Source organism: Genypterus blacodes, unplaced genomic scaffold (assembly GCF_046128005.1).
Source record: "Genypterus blacodes isolate CSIRO-AG114 ecotype Tasmania unplaced genomic scaffold, CSIRO-AGI_Gbla_v1 ptg000021l_1, whole genome shotgun sequence".
NCBI classification, from domain to species: domain Eukaryota; kingdom Metazoa; phylum Chordata; class Actinopteri; order Ophidiiformes; family Ophidiidae; genus Genypterus; species Genypterus blacodes.
Window position 1 is genome coordinate 4827403 of NW_027466834.1, and position 21641 is coordinate 4849043.

At 47.2% G+C, this 21641-nt stretch overlaps 1 protein-coding gene across 4 annotated transcripts in view; it reads left to right on the forward strand.

Annotated features, from left to right (window-relative positions):
• shank3a (SH3 and multiple ankyrin repeat domains 3a) overlaps nt 1–21641 on the forward strand; it is a 151078-nt gene that overhangs the window by 123848 nt on the left and 5589 nt on the right. For 3 of the 4 annotated variants that reach the window (XM_076142107.1, XM_076142108.1, XM_076142109.1), the window contains 9 exons: nt 6369–6444; nt 8473–8555; nt 9992–10116; nt 10213–10348; nt 12774–12854; nt 13514–13641; nt 13744–13849; nt 14382–14908; nt 15022–17135. In XM_076142107.1, coding sequence (XP_075998222.1) covers nt 6369–6444; nt 8473–8555; nt 9992–10116; nt 10213–10348; nt 12774–12854; nt 13514–13641; nt 13744–13849; nt 14382–14908; nt 15022–17135 — 3376 coding nt within the window. Of the gene's footprint in view, nt 1–6368; nt 6445–8472; nt 8556–9991; nt 10117–10212; nt 10349–12773; nt 12855–13513; nt 13642–13743; nt 13850–14381; nt 14909–15021; nt 17136–17696; nt 17745–20825; nt 20861–21641 lie in introns of all 4 variants that reach the window. The other variant, XM_076142111.1, reaches the window with a different exon arrangement.

Consider the following 21641-nt stretch of genomic DNA (forward strand, 5'->3'; position numbering starts at 1 on the left):
TCAACTGATCTTTTTGGGAAACGGCTGCTTTCCTGGAAACGGTGGACGAGAGCAGCTAGAGTAAATCTTAAGACATCTTAATTATATTTAGAAACTGCAGGCAACCTTAATATCACATGCAAATTTAGTGAAATACACAGATACACCCACATCCATACCAGGCCTTTGCCCTCTTCCAAAATAACATTTTAGCTTGTGCTTGCAGTCAGTAAGTCGTCAGTGGTGATCCGTGTAAGAAGGATCCTAGTAGGCAGATGCTGACACCACAGAGTACTGATGTGTGTACACGTGCATGCAAATGGACAGGCTGACATTTTCAACGTGCATGTTCATGCACACGTACACACTTAAGACAATGTCATCCACATTCTGAGTCAGCACGCAGATTAGCATAACCAACTAATCCATTATTAGAAAGAGAGGGACAAAGACAAGACCACTGGATGGACGACACGTCTTTGGCAGTACTGGGTGAGCTGAGTCAGCGTTAATGACCTGCAATTTAAGTGAGAGTCCTGATCCTTTTAACCCTGTCAACATGTCTATACCCCGCCTCAGGTGTGTGTGTGTGTGTGTGTGTGTGTGTGTGTGTGTGTGTGCCTGTGTGTGTGTGTGTGTGTGTGTGTGTGTGTGTGTGTGTGTGTGTGTGTGTGTGTGTGTGTGTGTGTGTGTGTGTGTTTGTTTGTTTGTTAGAAGCAGAGTGATGGCCACTATCTGTACCTTTCATCAGAAATCAGTCAAGTGTGTTGAGCCATCTCTCTTTTTTCTCTTCACCTCCCTCCCTCTCTCTCTCCCTCTCTCTCTCCCTCTCTCTCTCTCTCTCTCTCTCTCTCTCTCTCTCTCTCTCTCTCTCGCTCCCTCGCTCTTTGAAGGACAGATCCATATCAGATCATAATAGATGGCAGAGCTATTTGAACAATGAATCAAAGCTGAAGCAGGCCTTACAGTGGAGCAGAGACAAATCAAATTTGACAAGGGCCGCATTGGGTAACAGCCCGCCACACGCCCGCGCACACAAACACGTACACACAAACAAACACACACTTGGACCGAGGGTAGGTTATAGCGTTTCTTCAAGTCAAGTCTATTTCACAGTGTCCTGGCTGCTCTCACATTGCATCCAGTCTTACTCGTAGTTCTCGCAGCCGCCATCTGATTTGTACGCTGCAGACAGTCAGACACATCATTTTGCTCAGCGAGGCTTTTTTACTGCCATGACTCAACATCTGCTGTGTTCTACTGTCGTGGGGGTGTCAGGTCTGAAGAATGTGGTAACGCACACACTAGCGAGAGCAGAGCAAGTTACCTGGCAGGGCTGCAGAGTAGCCCGCTTGCTGAGGATGACTAATCACACTCTTAACCTTACTCTATAACGTAACCCTCCATCTATCCCTCTCTCTTTGTCTTGGCTCTCTTGCCCAGCATCAACCCCCCTCCCTCCCCTGCTCCTCCTCCTCCTCTCCTCCCTGGTGTTGTGCATATGTCTGACTACATCTGCGCTCGTCTTGACCTTGACTCAAAGGCACGTCGTGATGAGCTGTCACAACGTATTCTACAGAATTTGTTCCTTGTTGTCGGAATTTGACTTAATTATTCAAGGCTTCTTCCACTTTGACAAAGCTGAGGTATTTATAGCCGTTGGTCTCTGCCTCTGACAGGAGACAACGAGCACTCTGAAGGCTCTAGTGCAAACCAATTCTGAGATGGGAGACAGCGAGAAAGAAAGGCAGCGTCGAAGCAGAAATGTGATATATGTGCTGGAGTTGTTTGCTGGAGGGTGAAAGAGAATGGGTATATTACGGCCAGAGATCCTGGGACTCACAGTTGTCAGTGCTGCTCATCCTGGGAGTCTTATTTTACACTTGCAACGAAGAAAACTGGGAGTACTCAAAAAGAAAAGAGAGATTCTTGTTGAGGAATATGCCTTTTGAAAATCTGTTTGTCTGAAATGGACGTTTCACGGGGGGGTTAATGGTCTCCAGGCGAGGATGAGAGAGAGGCCTGTCCCGGCTCCTCTCAATGTGTCAAGCTGGGAGACGGACCGATGGCATGGCGGAGAGACTGCCTCAGTGCAAGAGTGGTAGAAAGGATGTGAAAGGGATCAAGTTAAAAATGGATTGTTGTCTCGGCATGGCGTCAGAGCTGCCTGGGCTGTGCAGCAGGATGGATGGGGTGGTAACACCTGTGAAAGCAGAGCGGCACAACTCCAAAAGTCATGAGCCGTCCCTCGGTAAGTCACTACCTGTGCACCTCCTTCGGGGCTTTGGACTGAGCAATGTAGACACACTGGTACGACGACATCTCATAGGACAGCATAGAAACAGCAATCGTCTATAAATGCTTGAACCTTGTAATGTGACTCAGCATAAAACAGTCAGTCCCTACTTTAAAAAGATGAAGATGTTCACTAATATGTATTAAATAGCTTTGATCCATTGCTAAATATACATTACTAGTGTCAGATAATGTATTTGATCACTTGAGTAATAAGTATTAGCTCTGACATGATTAGATTATTAGATTAGATTAGTGTCATCTTCTTTCTCTGGTTTTTGACCGAATGATAGCAGGGACTGTGACTGCTCATACTGAAGGGAGTGTGTTTGCATAATATGCAGCCTAAACTCTCTGGTCACACTCTTTGCTATACTTAGAAATAAGGTGTATTTTGGTCTCATGCATCAAAAATGTGTCTTGCAGGGATAGATGGACAGAAATAATAAAATGAAGACATTACTCTGCTCTATACTGTGTTGAAGTGGATTAGACTTACAGTTAGTCCACCAGCATTGTCCTGTGCCCGCCTGCTGGATATGAGTTTAAAAAATAGTTTCACTGAGCAGCTGAGTGGAGGTTAACACACATTACATAAATGATGGAAGAAGAGATAGAGAAGGAGAGAGGGAAAAGGGGGGATGAGTTGAGTGATGGAAGGAAAGGATTAAAAAGTCAATGAGGCTTGCTTGATAAGGTGTGTGTGTGTGCGCGCGTGTGTGTGTGTATGTGTGTGTTTGCATGTTTGTCTGCAGCTCTTATCAGCAGGCGAACAGCATAGGTTAATTCTCATTCAGCGGGGTTTAGATGCGTGTATGCTTGCATTTCTGTGTGTGCGCGTGCGCATGTGTGTGTGTGTGTGTGTGATGTGGCGTCCTTCAGACAAGGACACTGTGGGTATTACAACCTGTCCTGAATAGAGTGCTGTGATAGGGCTGTGAACTTTTAGAGATGCATCAGGTGTAGCACACCGGTGTGGCTGAGAGACCCGCAGTGTTACAGCATCATCACCTCCCTAATCTTCCTCCACCTGCACCATCACTGCATGCTGCTGGCTTTACTGGATCTTTTGGGTTTAACACTGCACCTCACGGAAAGGACTTGTCAGTCTGAGACGTCTGAGCCAGGTACTGTACGTTCTCTTCCTGGGACGGGGGGAAGTTTGATTTCCTGTACAGTGCAGTGAGTGTTGAGAGCATATAGAGGGGCAGCGTGTGTTTACGTCATGAGGGAACTGCATTGACAACATTAATGACTTTGCGATTATGCAGACAGGTGGGTTCGACTGAAGATAAGGAGCAAAAACCTTGTTGGGTCAGTTGTCCATCATCTCTTGTCCAGTTATGCACTTGCGTGTGTGTGTGTGTGTGTGCGTGTGTGTGTGTGTCTGCGCGTGTGTTTGTGTGTGTGTGATAGATGGAAGTGAATTTGAGGTTATCTGTGCTATCAGGGCCCTGCTGCCTTTTCTATGCTCCTGGGCTGCACAAAATAGATGACAGCTGTGATGAATGAGGTGAATTTTATACACTTCAACTTTGTCTGGTGCTACTACATGATACACACACACACACACACACACACAGGAATCAGATCATCCACGTATATATTCAGTACCTATTCAAACGTGTGCAGGCACAGGCACAGGTAGAGATGTGCCATATCCCCCAAAAACACCAGATGTTCTGCTGCTTTTTTCTTCTTCTTCTTCAGCTGAACAGTTTTTGATGATTTCGAATTTTGAAAGCAGGGTGTAAAAAAAAAATAAGTGGCAGCCTTTAAAGGTGCAGGAGTAAGATGAGCGCTGAGTCATCTCCAAGCTCTCTCCCTAAAAATATCACCCCCTTCTTTCAACCCCTCTTCTCTCCTTCGTCTAGTGTTAATGAAATGCCACCGCTCTCCTGCCAAGAGCGGCGATGACCTTCTAACCCTGACAAAATACCAGCAAGGGATCCTCTCCACCTCTCTTAGCCCTTTCTCTACAAAAACCAGCTGCTTGTGATTCTCAAAACAAATCGAGCAGTTTTCATGTCATTAACCTGTTACCTTCAGGAATTTAGCCTCACCTGCTTCCATTTTGTCTTATTCTCATACAGTTTGCTCGTGTCTGCGTCTAGTCGTCTCGGTTATCCAGCTATTGTAGTGTGATTTCAGAACAAATTAAAACCAACCCCCTTGACTTCCTTTTTGGCGCCAGAGGAATCTGGTGTGAAGCTCTCTGCGTGTGGGAGGAAACTGTGACACGCTCCTCACGATCACTACCACGGGCAATTCACCAAAACAACCAGCCGGCACATTCTCAAAGAGCCATAGGGAGGCTTCACCTGGAGAAGTGACATCACGCAAGGCTCAGTAGCCGCACGCTCCAACCTCATCCGCCAGGAAGATGGGGAGCGTCTCCATGGGGATAGGCAAAATGTCTTCATCCTCATCTTAGGTTTGGGGGCTTGTGTCCATTCAGAGCACAGAGCACTAATCTGTACCGTAGTAAGAGTGAGACATTAAGAGTGGAGAACCTTAAAGCTGCTGCTCTGCTATTTTGGAACACATATTGAGGAACATTTTGTAAAATGGCGTCTCTTTTCCTGAAGGCCAGACACTTAAGATGTATTTAATGTTAATCACATTTGTACCATAGCTGTGCTGCATATATCTTGGCACTATTTCTATGTCTGGGTAATTTCCAACAAAAATGTAAGTGGGTTTATTCTGCGTTGGTTTCGCCGATTGCCAAACTATATGTGGTTGGTTAATCACTCCTGCCAGGGCCCTTGACCCAGGGCACTAGACTGTAGATGGGGAGTTGTCGGAGTTGACAATGACAGTAAAGGCTTCTTCTTATTCCTCTTATTCCTCTTCTTCTTCTTTCTTTGTCTTTCGTCTCGTTATAGACACAAAACAACACAATGATGTCATAAGTTCTATCAACAGTAATCATTTTCTTAATTCATCGTGATAAAGATATTTCTAGGTCTTTTGTTCTAAGGAGGAGATAGACTTGATTCAGTAAGATGCTGTCATTGAAAGATCTGCTGATTCATAAAACAGTGCCTCCCGTACTCCTGCAGAATGAAAACACAGGACAGGAAGACAGGATAATAATAGCAAAGCAGATGGAGGAGACAGATCAGAGACGAGTGGTGAATCACGGGTCAGAGGGAAGCGTGAAACGGAGGACTTGCAGCACACCGCAAATCCTTTTAAGTCCTCTTTTTGTGGGGACTTTTGCAGTGTCACCAGGTGTGAGTGGATGTAGTTATCAGAGCTGCAGGTTGTTCTCAGCTGACAGTCCGTCACTCTCCCTCACACACACACAGACACACACACACTCACACACACACACACACACAGATGAGTGGGCCAAAGCGGATCGACTTCAAATCCACTCACTTACTTTGATTCGTCTCTCTTTCTCTCTCTCTCTCGCTCTCTCTCTCTCTCTCTCTCTCTCTCTCTCTCTCTCTCTCTCTCTCTCTCTCTCTCTCTCTCTCTCACTCTCCCTCTCACTCTCTCTCTCGCTTTCTTTTTCTCTTTCTCCCCATGCACAACTTCATTCACATCCAGTGGATAAACAAAAAGAGACAAAGGTTTTACATAAACAACAGAAACGAAAAACAAGCATCGTGCAATTAGGAGGGTCTATCTATATGTGCGTGCATGTGTGTATGCGTGTGTGTGTGCGTGCCTGTGCGCGTGTGTGTGTGTGGTCAGCATATTGCCGTTTAGTGGAGGTGCACTGTGTGTTATTGAGGTGGGTAGAGGGCATCGATCCCTGTCAACACTCCCATAGGATAAATCCACCCACATGCTGACAGGATACACACACACACACTCACACATGCACACATTCACTCATACATACACACTGTTCTCACTGAGCACAAAGCATCTCCCATTCCAAGAGTGCTTTTCCCCTCATATTAAGATAAAAGGCCCATTATGCAATTACTTTTTGAAAATATATTGTACTACACTTGTAGTTTATGATAAGTGACCCGTGTTAATAATAATTGCGGACTGTAGACGTGCCGTAACTGTGTGACGGAGTGTGTGTCTGGAGGTTTGGACAGGCATTTTATCTGCGTTGTGTTTTGCAGAGACTCGGGAGGACCGCACCAAGAGACTGTTCAGACACTACACTGTGGGATCCTACGACAACTTCACCTCATACAGGTACCACTTATCTGCTGCCCTGTGTGTGTGTGTGTGTGTGTGTGTGTGTGTGTGTGTGTGTGTGTGTGTGTGTGTGTGTGTGTGTGTGTGTGTGTGTGTGTGTGTGTGTGTGTGTGCGTGTGTGCGTGTGTGCGCGTGTGTGTTTGCATACACTACACACGCCGTATCCTGCTCATGTCAAACTGATGTCATGAAGGCTGGAAGGGAGCTTGAGAGCTGAGGTGCTGCTGCCACCTAAAGGCCTCAGGGTGTCAGTGCGCTCCTTTTAAGATTGACAAATGCTTGTGAAATTGGATTGCATACATGTGTGGTGTGTTTGTTTGTTTATGTACACATTAAACTGTGTGTACACGTGTGTAATCTACAAATTATGGCCTCACATGTGGTTTTTGCTTCATATTTCTCTGATTTTGTCCTGTAATGTTTCTGTTCTGATCCGTCTTATGTTTCATTTAGTCCACGCCTTCGTATTTTTGTCATCCCCGTCTTGCGCTGACATTTATTGCAAGGAAAAAGCCGCCGCCTTTCTCTCCTCCCAATCAGATTTGTTCACTGGCTGAAGGAGAAAGCTTTGCAACCATTTGTTGTGATGCAAATTCCTGCTTAAAATGCCAAACTGGGTGAACGTTTGTGTTATTTCCACCCACATTTCCAGCCTTTTATGAAATGCCAGGTTGTTTGATTTTGGGATGATTAAATGTCACTTCTATAGCCTGCGGGTTTATAGGATTTCAACAGGTATTAACATGTTAATTCTACTGTACATACATGAGGCATAATGCTGTTGTATGTATTTTTAAAGTAGAGACAGAGACAGAAATACTGGTCTTGTTTGTTTGGTGATTTTAAAACAAGAATGGCGACTTGATGGATAAAAGTGCAGTGGCAAAATCATTTTCGACACAACATCTTAGTCAGGCTTGGCCAACACATCTTCGCCATGCATACTGATGATAACAGAAGTGGGTTATAGCGTTTACGAAAGCAAACCTTTGACTTCCCGATCCTGTGGATTTGTTGTGGGACTCGTGGCTCCAGCAGCAGCAGGAGCTCCGTGTTCCCCTTGTGAGCCTGACAGAGTGGCTCTCGCTCTAAACTAAGCTTACAGAGGCTGCAGCCACCCACTGAGTTACAACCTGAACATTAGTGCTCTGCGTTGTCTGGGCTCTGAGGTAGGATTGTTGATCACGGCAGACGTCGGGGAAGTCCAACACATTTCTCTTGTCAAGATGTTCAGGTTGTAAATTGGCAGCTCTCTCTTAAGACTGTAAGATGCAAGTAACAGCCCGTGTTGTTTGCATTCTGTCTAAATCTGCACCCGATACATATTTAGGCCGCCTCTTGTAATTTGTGATCAGGTGATGTGGATATTCCCTTGGCTGCTTTTCTGATTATGTGTCGGTTTTGCCTCACTGGCTTTTGAGCACAGATGTTTAGCTTCATGCACACACTCACACTCATACTACCAGACAGTGCCCCTCAACACACACACAAACACTTCAGGCAGTGACGGACTGCTCACTTCCTGTTCTTCCCTCTGTCATTAGTCGTGGGGATAATATTGCATAAGAAGCCCTCAGTGCCTTGCTCAGCTGCAGTCTCATCTGAAGGATCGGCCAGAATGAATGATTCACACTTAGGCTTAATCTTATAGATGCTTCAGTCACATAGGACTCTCTGTCTCTCTCTCTGTCTCTCTCTCTCTCTCATTCTTTGTCTCTCACCTCCGGGTGTCTGCCTCTGGAAATACTTGGACATCCTCTGGGGACTCCTAAACTGCGTCGGCTTTTCTTAGCTTTCAACTTAATTAGGCGATCAAGAAGAGGACGTGCAGGTGTTTGCGCGTATGTGTGTGTGTGTGTGTGCGCGCGTGTGTGTGTGTGTGTGCGTGTGCGTGTGTCCGTCCATCTCCTCCCACTTCTGACGACCCTCTCCACTCTCGTGCCCTCCCTCTCTCCCCTTTCGCTTTGTGTGAGTGAGGATGGTGTTGGATTCATACCTGCTCTCCCTCTGCTCTCTCCTTCACAGTGACTACATCATAGAGGAGAAGAATGCTGTCTTGCAGAAGAAAGAGAATGAGGGATTTGGTTTTGTCCTGCGGGGAGCCAAAGGTGAGATCCTTTCTTTAAGACCTGGAGAGAGAACCCCACAACTAGACCAACGTTATGATATGAGATGTACAGTGTTGATCTGAGTCTCTCTATTGTCACTATCTTAGTCAATAACATGGCCAGCTTGGTCAATACATAGCTTGTATACTCAGTTGCACTCAGGATTCTGTGTGTGTGTGTGTGTGTGTCTGTGCGTGTGTGTGCACATGGGAGCATGTGTAGCCCCTTTGGTGGCATCATCCTTGGCTGAGCAGTCAGCTTGCTGTCCCATCTGTTCCCCGCACATGGCGTTCAGCTTTGGTAGACACACAAGCGGCTTATTCCTCCTCCTCCTCCTCCTCCTCTCCTGGTCTCAGCTCTGTCTGCTCTCTGCCGTCTCCTCCACATCATTCACCTCCATTATCCTGTCAAAGTGTTTTAGATCATCATCTTCATACCAGCTATATTTTAGCTGAAATCGCCCCTCTGTTCAACTCCATCACCACAAATTCATATTACTCATGCACGTGCCAGCTCTCTGCTCAGGCAGGTTACTATGGCAACCCCTCTCGGGCACCTTGCCGGGAGTCTGAGTGTGCTTTACTGCTCCATCACTCACTACCGTGGATCTCAGCTCTGCCCGCTCTTTTTTACTCACTCAGTCTTTTGCTCACCAGCCCTTACACACACACACACACACACACACACACTGCGGTTCACTTAGTGGTCCACTGAGAAGTCTCATGTGTCAGTGATTTAGTTGGATTCGTTCCAAGATTAAATGGAGTTTGTGGTAGTGCACTCTACTCAACAAAGTGTGTGTCAGGTGCAAGCAGGCAACTGCAGTGGATCCAGTTAGGCTCCTGTCTAAAACACTCAAATATCTCCGGGAGTGAGTCAGATTTTAATCACCAAACTCTTCTCCTGCATTACCTCCACACACTAGAATATTAATGTAAAGCAGAAAAAGAACACGTGCACATTTGTCTTGGAGCAAGTTCAAACGGAGCAAACTTCCAGCACCATGTTGGGATCGTTCTCAGCATTCCGTCCATTTCTCAACCAAAACTAAAATCAATATATGTCTTTGGTTGGTTGTGTAGAGGTCTGTATTTGCGAAAAAGAAATGAATGATAACCTTGTGAGGATTTTCAGGCTTTGCAGCAATGGCTACCGTATGTTTTTTCTCATAAGGATGGAAATGAATTAAATAAGGTCTCAGACGAACCATTTATTGTTTATACATCAGGCTGGTGTCTGCCTGTGACTGGGAGTGAATCCTTCTCATTAGGAGTGTTTATGTTTACTTGTCCACAGGATGATCAAATTTTATAATTACAGCTCAGGAGCTTTTAACAGTCTTTATTTGCATGATGTTTGCATTCTTCCAAAATCTCCCTGCAGCACCTGATGCTGTCACTTAACTGTGGTGGCTGTGTGTGCGTCTCTCTCCTCAGCTGAGACGCCCATTGAAGAGTTCACACCCACCCCAGCTTTCCCTGCCCTGCAGTACCTGGAGTCTGTGGACGTGGAAGGAGTGGCCTGGAGGGCCGGCCTGCGGACGGGAGACTTCCTCATCGAGGTAACGGACTAGAACCTGTTTGCATCTTAAATATATCATAATACATTTTTTCAGCAGGGTTTAATGTCTTGTATTTGTGTGTGTTTACTCCCTCAGGTAAACGGGGTGAATGTAGTCAAGGTGGGCCACAAGCAGGTGGTGTCTTTGATCCGGCAGGGGGGCAACAGGCTACTGATGAAGGTGGTTTCTGTTACGCGCAAACCGGAGTCTGAGGAAGTCGTCCGCAAGAAAGGTAAAGTAACAAAAGGCTGATTTGATTATTTGTGTGAAAGTAAATGCACAAGAAGTGACATCACAATTGTTAACATGACCGTCAGTTATCACAGTCATGAATGGAATGCTCAATGAAAGTGATCTCGCTTTAATGTGATGGTGGCGTCTTTCACCTGGCGTTGCGCAGGAGATATGTATTTTTCTGTTGTCAAGGCGATTTCTACCATGTTTCCCTGCTGTAAATTCATGTGGTTTCCATGTCAACCATGGCTCACCAATACGCAGCGCGGCTCCCACACAGACCTGGCACTTTGACCTCAGGACTGTGTGTGTGTGTATGTGTGTGTGTGTGTGTGTGTATGAGTGCACGTGAGCATGCGTGTGTATGTGACCGTGATACAGTCATGTGTATTCTCTGTCGCAGTTATTGAGAAAGAGAGAGACAGTGATAAATGGGTTCGACCTAGTTTCATCCGGACGGCACTGTACCTACCAAAATCCCAATATCTCTCTCCCTCTCCCTCGCTCTGTCTCCCTCTCATTCTCACCTGCTCTCTGTGTCTCTCTCCCTCTCTCTCTCTCCCTCCCTCCCTCCCTACCTCTCCCTTTCTCTCGGGCTCTTTCAACATTTAGGAGGAACTTCAGCATGATGTGAATATTTTAGAGGACCATTCTCCTAATTGGCCGTTCACATACATTTATTTTTGCTTGCTTTTCGGCGTTCTTGCGCCCTTCGCTGAAGCCGGCTAATCTGTGTGCTCTCGCTGGCGGAACAAAGAAACGAGGGAAAGTAGCAAGAGCACAATGGATGGCAAGATTCCATCAGTGTAAAGCAGCTGACAAAAAAAGTGCAGGCAGCACCAGCAGTGTGATTCAAGAGCTCCGACACGGACAATGCGGACAGATGTAGACAAGATGGAGTGTGTCTCGCCTTTTCCTCACGCCCATTTCAAACTTATTTCTAAATCTCTTAGTTTCCCATCTATGCCGTTTCTGCGCCCTCCCTCTCTCACACAGCCTCTCCGCCACTGGAATTTTCTTTCTGCTCCACCTTTGCACGAACACACAGACATACAGTACACACACACACGCGCTTGTAAGCACGCACGTTCACACACACACACGCCGCACGCACATCGCAAGCAAACATGTACAAACACCCTGTCTCTGCACCATGCGAGGCCTCACTACTGCCACCGTTACCATGGTGACTACACTGCATGTTTGAATTAAGCATTACCATTACAGCAAATGCATCCCCTCTCTCTCTCTCCCTCTCTCTCTCTCTCTGACACTGTTCCTCTCTTCCTCCGTCCTCCTCCTTCTCCTCCCTGCTACTGTACCAGAATGTGCAGACTGGTGAGGAAATGAAGCTTTTTGGGATGGATGGACCGTACCCAGGATGGCGTATGTACACGGCTTCTGCAGCTGCTGAGGACTGCAGGATAGTGAGGCAGGCGGGCATCTGTAGGATGTAGAGATAAACTGGTGCATTGCTGTTAGCTGGTTGAGTGTAGATAGACTGTGCAGATTGGTTAATATTCTGAAACTTGCGGGTGTGTTATAGCATGTTGAGGCTGCTGCTGCTCGTGGTTGAAACTGTTTGATCACTGCCATCTGACTGCACAGTTACCTTTTAGAATGTAAGCCTAACAACCTTGAATACATCAGTTGAAGTGTTTATTTTAACCTGATTCTCGCTTATCTGCACACCAACAATTTGTTTTAATGCCTTGAGCGGGACAATAAGTACCCAGGTGCGTTGTGTGGAAGGACGGAATAGGAGACAAGCTTCGCCTTTTTCTCTTTTGCTGTCGAATTTCTCAGCCCACATGTCTTTGTGCTCTCCCTCTGGGACTTTGGTCTGTGTGTGTGCATGTGTTGCTGCTCGCGGATATGCATGTGTGTTTAAGCCAGTGTGTTGGCACGTTTCTGTCCGACGCACACCTGCTCAATTCCAGACCAGCAACATATTAAAAGTAAAATGGACGACCTACTCTCTCTCTTTGCGCCCTTCCTTTTTCTCATTCTGCGTATCGAGGCAGACACATTCTATTGTTCTGTGTGTCAATGGAGAAGTGAGAAATCTTTGGATTTGATAAAGAGGACCAAGCTGTACATTCACTGCCTAAGGGCTTCTCAACAGAGGGGATTTCTTGCAGCACAAAGACTCAGAAACTGAGAGTCTGGGAGACGGACTGATAAATTACCGGCTGTGGGACTAACAGAGAACTAGATCATGAAGAAGTTGGGCTCCAACCGCAGCCTGAACAAGGTACTGACTCAGCGTGAGGCATCCAGCTCAGCGGAGCTTTGCCAGATCAAAGGAGTGAAGACGGGATGGGCCGGCCGGCTGGGGAACGCCAGGAGGACACTGAGCCGCAAAACCAAAGGATTTTCTGTCCCCGTAACGGCGTCCTCAACACCATGCCTTTTCTCCACAGCTCCCCCGCCACCTAAGAGGGCTCCCAGCACCACGCTGACGCTGCGCTCCAAGTCCATGACCGCCGAGCTGGAAGAACTTGGTGAGTGACAAAGAGCCGGCGTGGACGCTCGGCTCACTCTCCCCCCTCTCTCTGACATATACCTGCTTCTCCCTTTGTTATTTAAACTCACACGTCTCCTAACTTCACTCCTTTTGGCTTGTTCTTGTCATTTTTTTCCCTCCTCTGCTGACGCTATCTTTTCCCCACCAAGCTTCTGCTCGGAGGAGAAGAGGAGGTGAGTCTGAAGCGAAAAAAAAAGAAAGAAAGAAATTGTCACCTGTCTGAGCGTGGTGGAGATGATTTATCTCTGCTCTGTCCAGTTAAGCCATGTTGATGAGAGCAGAAAAGCCAAGACAGCCAACATGTGAACACAGTCTTTTCCTCCTCTTTTGCGAGAAAAGAGACGCTGGCTCTCTCTGCTTCTCTCTCTCCATCTCCCTCTCCCTCTCTTTCATCTGTTAGCTCTCAGCCTCTAGTGGTCAGTAAATGAACATGAGCTGACATAATGCTTGAACTGTCTACGTTTTTGAGTTGTCTTTGTAATCCCGTGTGATTTGTTTCCGTGTTAGCCGTGTCTGATAGTCAGAGCGGGTTGAACGGCACGTCTCATGTTCTCTGTGAAATGTCTTACACAGCATTTTCCCACCGGATCTTATGATCACAGTGTTTATCTCCGGCTGGTTTCCTCCCCTCAACAGAGAGACTGGATGAAATGTTGGCATCCCAGGAGTCGATATTGCGTTCTCAGCCACCAGAGCCCGACTACAGAGCCGCCACTGTCAAACAACGGCCGACTAGCAGGAGAATAACACCAGCAGAGATCAGTGTGAGTGCGGAGAACTCACACGCAACGACTTGGAGACATCGAGTAGTTGTGGTAATATGTGTGTTCGTAAACACGTTGAAAGTGTGTGTTCTGTTGTTGTAGTCACTGTTTGAGAGACAGGGGATGAGCCTACATGGAGGTCTTCACCCAGGCATGGAGAGAGGTCATATACCGCTACCAAAGGGGATGTCCAGGACCAAGTCTTTTGGTAAAACAATCACCCATCCTGTACATATTCAAATAAGGTGAATTATAGTGTATCTTATGTATGTTTTAGGTAATTTATTGTGCTATATGTAGAGAACAAAAGATAAAGAGGGAGCCATTGATCGCTTTGGATCAATTATCCTAATTATAGCTATTATAGTATCAGAGAACTGCGTTACTCACTCAGTGTATTCATTTTTTTCTGTTGTGAGGTACGTGCTTTAAATGAATGTTAGAATAAATTATGTAAGATAACCATATGTTAAAATAGTAGTATTGTATTCGTTCGGAGACACTTTTAAAGTCACTATTAAATAGCACTAGAAATACATTTGCTAGATCGAGAACGACGAAAACAGACACACACACCCTGACACACACACACACACGTATACATCCATCTTAATTCACAACAATTACACATGGATGGTTTACAGATCAACTGTGGGCCTGCAAGGCCGATATGAAATGGCCGTTTTTTACAGGCTGACTCCTTTTCACCAGATGATATGTGCTCTCCCCTTCCTCCTCAGGTGCCACTGAGGAGGACCGGCTGTCTGCCCTGGCAGGTGAGCACCGCTTCCCCCGCAGCTCCTCCATGACCGACAGCCTTCGGGACCACTCCCAGTCCCATTCCATCCCTCCGCCTCCCCAAACGGCGCCCCCTCCTCCCCCCTACTATCTGGACACTGGCCCTCCTCCTGCTTTCTGCCCTCCCCCTCCTCCATCCAGGACCCAGAGTCAGGGACATGAGCCTGGGGGACGCTCCAGCTTCAAGCCCTCATCTTTGGACCTACCGTACGAGGCCTCCCAGCGGCAGGCCACACATATCGAGAGACAGAAGAAAGCTCGATCCATGATCATCCTCCAGGACTCTTCTCATCTACCCGTAGAGCCCACAGAGATCCCCCGTCCTTCTGCTGCTACTCCACCCGAGCGAATCAAGAGGAAGGGCCGGGTAATTAACAACCCTTATGCTAATGTGGGGCAGTTTAGCATTGGACTGTACACGCCCACTAAGCCCCAGAGGAAGAAGAGTCCCCTAGTGAAACAGCTACAGGTAGGTTGCATGTTCAGTATAGCTTTTTGTTTGTGTTGTTTGTACCGTCGCCCCTCTGAAGAAGGATATGCAGTAGATTTGTGTGTTTCCATGTGCTTTTGTCTTTTTGCCAGGTGGAAGATGCACAAGAAAAAGCTTGTTTGGCCTTAGCCGCTGCTCACTCCCGGGAGAGCTCACCCTCAGGACGACACCCTCACTCCCACGGGCACACACACACCAGCCGCGCCGACTACTACCAGCAGCAGCTGATGGCAGAGCGAGAGCGCATGCGAGTCCAGGGAGAGATGATGTTTCAGGGTAAGGGCCCCTTCGCCGCTGCCATTGCAGGGGCGGTGAAGGATCGAGAGCGTCGCTTAGAAGAACGGAGGAAATCCACTGTCTTCCTTTCTGTCGGGACCGTGGAGGGGTCATCTCCCACCAACCCAGATGTGCCCTCTCTGACCCAGTCTCACTCCATCGATGAAAGGATGCTAACCAGAGAGCTGGGCCAGCTGCCTCCCCCTGCCTTGGCCCTGAGCCCCTCACCTAGCGGGACCACGTTCATCCATCCGCTTACCGGACAGCCCCTGGACCCCGGCTCTCCACTGGCTCTTGCGCTGGCCGCAAGGGAGAGGGCGCTGACCTCCCAGAGTATGTCCCCAAGTACCAGCCCAGAGCCCAGGACTAAACTGGAGAGGTCAGGCCCAGGTGTAATGTTCATCGACAGTCAGACCAAAGAGTCTCACCACATGGAAGGGGCGCACGCGTCTCCCCCTTTCTCCCCCAAAAGCGCCAAGGCAGTCGGATACGGAGCTGGATCCTCCCCAGGGCCAATTTTAGTCAACCAACCCACTAAATCACAGTGGACCACGTCACCCTCGCCAATATCATTCCGACATGAGATGGAGGGAAGAGTAGAAGAGAGGAAGGAGGAGAAAAGGATAGAGGACAAGAAAAGTATGTTGATCAGCATTATGGATACGTCGCAGCAGAAGACAGCAGGGCTCATCATGGTCCATGCTACCAGTAACGGTCAGACGCTTGGGGTGGGCTCAGAAGTGGAACAGGCACCTGCCCCCTCATCGGCTGAGCCCAGTAAACCCATAAGTCCACGAGCTAGTAAATCCCCCAGTCCTATACTCTCCCAGCTCCAGCCCCAGTCCCAACTCCTGGCCCAACCACAGACTCAGCGTCCTGCCAGCCCAGCCCAGGAGAAGAGTCTGGTTCAGGGAAGCTCTGAGGAGGATGTAGATCCATACACGGTGACTCTGCCCGCTGCAATGTTGTCCTCTAGTGACGAGGAAACAAGAGAGGAGCTGCGTAAAATTGGAGTTGTCCCTCCACCAGATGAGTTTGCTAACGGGCTGCTTGCTCAGGCACAGGCGATGGCAACATCCCCAACTAAAATTGCCACCACCCCCACAACTTCCACACCCCAAACCTCCTCAACACTAACGACCCCAAGTGTGACCCCCGCCCAGTCTCAGCCCGCCCAGGCCCCAACTCCAACAAGTGCAGCAGCTGTCTCAGGGAAGCCCTCGGACCCTTTGGAGCCCCCGCCGGTGGGAGAGCCTGGCTCTGCAGCTGACTCAGGCGTTGAGGAGCCTGACACACGCAGCTCCAGTGACAGAGAGCGAGACCATCATCTTGAGACCACCAGCACCGTCTCCACGGTTTCCAGCATGTCCACGTTGTCCTCAGAAAGCGGCGAGCCTGCTGACACACATACCACACACACCTCCTATGCCGATGGGCAGACCTTTGTGCTCGACAAGCCACCAGTGCCTCCGAAGCCTCGACTCAAGTCCCAGATAGGAGGCAGTAAAGGTCCTGTCACCTTCAGGGACCCTCTGCTGAAGCAGAGCTCTGACAGTGAGCTGCTATCACAACAACAAGCTGCTGCCCTGGCTGCAGCTGCGGCTGGAGGAGTCGGGCTGCCCTCAGGCGGATCGGCCTCAGTGTCTGGACTAGCCCCCACCAAACCGCGCTACCTCTTCCAGCGCAGGTCCAAGCTTTGGGGGGACCCAGTGGAGCCTCGTGGGCCTGGGATAGGGCTAGGTATTGGGAGTTTGGGCAATCTCGGTGGTCTGGGTTTGGGGCTGGGTGCAGATGAGGGAGGAAAGCCGTCTGTTATGGGGGAGCTCAGCTCAAGACTCCAGCAGCTCAATAAAGACACTAGGTCATTAGGAGAGGAACCCATGGGAGCATCACTTGACCCAGGGAGGAAGTCACCTGTGACAGGTGCCAGGTAAGAGAAAAGCAAATCAAATGAAGTGCAACCCCTTTATTTGTATTTAACACTAACTACACGTGAAATTGTGACGTTAAGGGTGTTAATTTCACATCTTTTACTCATATGGTGTTAAGGAAATCAGAATGAGTGATTCAAAGATCCAAGGAAACAAAATAATGCATGAAACCTAATAGATTCATTTACTATTTGCAAACATTTAATCAACACCAACCTAGCGTCATTTCATCTGCAGTCTGGTAGATATTACTGTCGCATTCCCTGATTAATTGGTTAAATCACAGTGAACAGTGTTTGATTTCAGTGACTGTGCATAATATGGTTTTGCTTCATTTTAAAGTATGCAGATCAATCCATATTCCCTGCTCAGTCCATTCTGACGTAAGTGTAAAAGGGGATCACATGTCATCAATACTGCCTAGTGTGCAAATGCTGGAGCTGTAGCCTCGTTTACATCAGAGGAGAGAGAGAGTGAAGGCGTAGAAACGTATCATGTGAAGCACAGGGGTGTTGTTGTGGATCTGATCTGTGGGTCTGAAGTCCTTTATATTTCTACAGATGTGAGGACACCGACGACACTAAACCCGTAAGGTTGTAGCTCCTAGGGTAAACCAAAGCTTATTTTTTTATATATTTTTCCCTAACAAGCCTACCAACTAATCCCACTGAAATGAAATAACCCATTTCTTTGTAATATAATGTGTTACCTTGTTTGCATCATCCTATTACATTGGTTCATGTTTAAAGTAAGGTATTAATAAGGAGTATTTGCCTGTAGCTGGTGTGCTTTCCACAAACAAAAGCATTGATTTTTGGACAGAGACATTTTAACAGAGTACTATGAGAATCTGCGGCGCTGGTCTTGGTTATATATATATCTTGTTTCCATAGTTACAGCAGTTTGGCCTCATGTTAAGTGCTCTTTGCTCTACATAGTAGTCAGTTAGTCTCTCTCTCTCTCTCTCTCTCTCTCTCTCTCTCTCTCTCTCTCACACACACACACACACACACACACACACACATAGCCAGAGAAAGAGAGAATTAGATTATGTGTTGGTGCAAACAAGGTAACAGAGCCTGGAGCACTTCCCGAAAGTCTCTTCTCATCTGTCCACTCACGCTCCCTTTTCCGGGCTCTAACCTACGACCCAGCTACTGAAGCCCCCCCACCCCCCCCCCCCCACACACACACACACACACACACTCCCATCCCCGGCTTTTCCCTGACCTTTTTATTCCCCAGGCGACCTTGTTCAAATACTGAAAAATACATCCTGCCGTCTGCCGCCCTTTGCCGTCATCGCTGATGCAAAACTCGATAAGAGCAGAAAACTCCCGGTCGTTTCCTTCTTATCGCCGCCCGACATCCCACAGCGCCATCAGTGATAACCCGCAAAGATCACACATGTATTTTTCAGGAGTATTTGAACAAGACGCCAACGATAGTTGCTCTGTGATGTTTTAATGCCACGTATGAAACGGCCAGACAGCTGTTTGACATCCAATTTGAATTATGAATGTGTGTTGTAGCATCACATCCTACTACATGTACTGTACATTAGATGACGCTAGCTTGAACGCGCCGTGCAGGTCATACCATATAAGGGAGCGGATGACTCGGCCATCCATCTCCTGTCGTTGTCAGAATTTAACTTCACCAGGAGCGATGTTGGAAATGGGCTTTCATGTTACAAAGTCCTTCCCCTCTGATTTAGAGTGGATGAAAGATTCATCTCAAAGCGCGAGGGTAGAGAAATGTGAGAAAAGAAAATGTCCTCTCTCTGGAACACTCCTCGTCATTCTGCAGCTTTCTGTGTGTGTGACGGTGTTCAGTAGTTCAGTCTGCAGGTATCATGCAGGTTGACAGTTTCTTGTTGGTGCTGGCATTTACCTGGAATTGCCCCATAAAAATATCTATTCAGTTTAACAAATGCATTTCCTTCACTTTTTGAGCAAATGATGTCATAATAAACAGCAGACTTTAGTTTAAACCCTGTGAGTTATGTAAGGGATAATGTATTGTCGGTGGATGTGCTCGCTCTCCTCATCACTCTGTTGGGGTTTTATTCCACATTAATCTCCTGCTGACAATACATTATCCCTCAAATTATACGGCTATTTAACAAAGATTTCACACAGTATGTTCAGTTTAAATGATTGTTTTCTTACTGTGCAAGTTCAGGCTTAGCGAGTAAAAGAAGATGTTCAACCATTTAGGTGTTTTGAGTGTAATTGTGTAAAGTGAGCCTTTCCTCATTCCGTTGCTGTGACTTTGACTAACAATGAAGACTCAGCAGCAGCCGGACAGTCTGGCTGTCTGTGGCTGTAGGTCTGATATCTGAACTTGTGCTGGTTTGACCCCTGCCTGCAGAGGTCGTCCCTCTCTCAGTCGTGATACAGAGCATGTGAAACGCCAGCAAACAGTCTCAATACCCGGATGAACAGTCCAGTTAAAGTTAACAACGTATTTCATCACTAGAAAATAATTGACAGCTGAATGGCGTGAGTGACCAATCAGAATGGAGCATTACAGGGAGCCATATAATAGAAAGAGATGTGTCAGCAGCTTTTGAGGTGTCTTCCTTTCACTGCGACCTTACTTGCGTGATAAGAACAACTCCATCGCTCATCTGTACCAGCAAATTAGTTTGGAACAATGTTAACAATCCCCTGGATGGCAAAGGTGACCCAACACAATAACACACAGTTCTGATTGGGTTCAATCAGTACAACGTATCCCAACGTGATGCAATCAGTCACCCCCACCATCTCCATCCTGACAGCTGATTGCCCTCAACCACGTTAAAGAATTAAGAACACGCATGATCACACCCACCATTATGCCTCACTCTGCATCTGTCATCTCTCACTCCGCATTTCAACGTGTGGCACTAACGTTACTGCATCACATTCCGATCCCCATGTGTCGCTGTGTGTGTGTCTCCTGTGTCACCTTGTTCACATGCTGTGTATCATAGCTTTGGCTGCGTCCGAAAGACTGTGGTTCTTGTTTTATTTTACTTGTGCTCTTTGGGTTTCCTGTTCTTCTTTGTCCGTGTAATTTGCATAACTTGTTTTTCCAGTGAGGACGGCTACAGTCCCTGACTCTAGTTTATTGGACACTGCACTACACCACAGTAAGAGTGTGTGTTACAGACGGTTCAAACTAATAGCCCCCATGTACTGTGCACCACATTTATTAGTGCTTATGCATCATTACATTTATCAGTGTATCTTTTGAACTTTGTTGACATTATTTCAGCATTAGTGAAAACGAAACCACAAAGGTCAAGGGACACGTGCCCTCCTTTTGTTTCTTTATTTGTCCGTTTGTGTTTTTGTTTGTTTGTGCAGTGTTTGATATGTGAAAAGTGTGTTCATTTCTCTCTCATGTAGCCACTGATCAGACCTCTGAGTGCTGGAGCCTACTCTGCTGCTACTCTACACACACACACACACACACACACACACACACACACACACAGGCACACACACACACAGGCACACACACACACACACAGGCACACTAACCTTTCCACATATCAAAGACTGCAGAGTTGGCCCAAGCATAATTCAAGTCTGGTCGGCAGGCTGCGTCTCATGGAGTGATGCTAACATTCTCTCCCATTGCTCTCTCTCTGCTCACCTTGCATGCTCCGCCCTGCTGCTCTGATCTGATTGGTCTAGAACTGACTGTACGCCCAGGAGGGCAGGACGACTGTGTAAGTGCGCATGGCGCTCATCTCATATCCGTCGGCTGCTAATAGTTTGATCATTTGTTCAGCTCATGTCCCTCCTGAGACCCTTTAGCTTCCATTCATCTTCAATCCAAATCCCAATGACATGCAGGGAAAACATTTGACATTTGCACACACTGACACTTTAACTGATGTGCATGAACCATACAGATAGATACTTCATCCACCTAGGCTCCTCTTCCTCCTCCTCCTCTTCCTCCGCCTGCATTCAGATTAGTGAAACACTCATTCTTAGCTCATCTCTAATCCATCCTTCTGTCATCATCTGCTCCATCAGATCACTAGTTGCCCTCTGGCTCATTAGTCAACACGTTAGACCACGTACACTGTTCCTGTAAAAGAAACTGGAGTGGAAACAAATGTTGCACGTTAGTCCCATTCTGCCTGTTGGTGCTGCAGATGGTTGGGTTGGATATTGGGATGGAATACACACTTACTACATTGTGTTAAATGGTTCCATTAACCCCGAGCTTAAGAAACAGACATTGTTTGCCCCCATATTCAACAGCAGTGCAAAGAGGTGATCAGAGCTGTTACTGTCACTGTTGCTTCCACTCGCCAGTATTTCTTCTCTTTCCTTGTAGAATGCATTTATATGCCAACCAAATCAGTGTGTGTGTGTGTGTGGGTGAGTGAGTGAGTGGATGTTAGACTGTTACTTTCTTGGTTGCACTATGCCTGCTTGGAGGTGTGTGTATGTGTACATATGTGTACAGGAGATTTCATTTGTATTAATTGGAGGCAA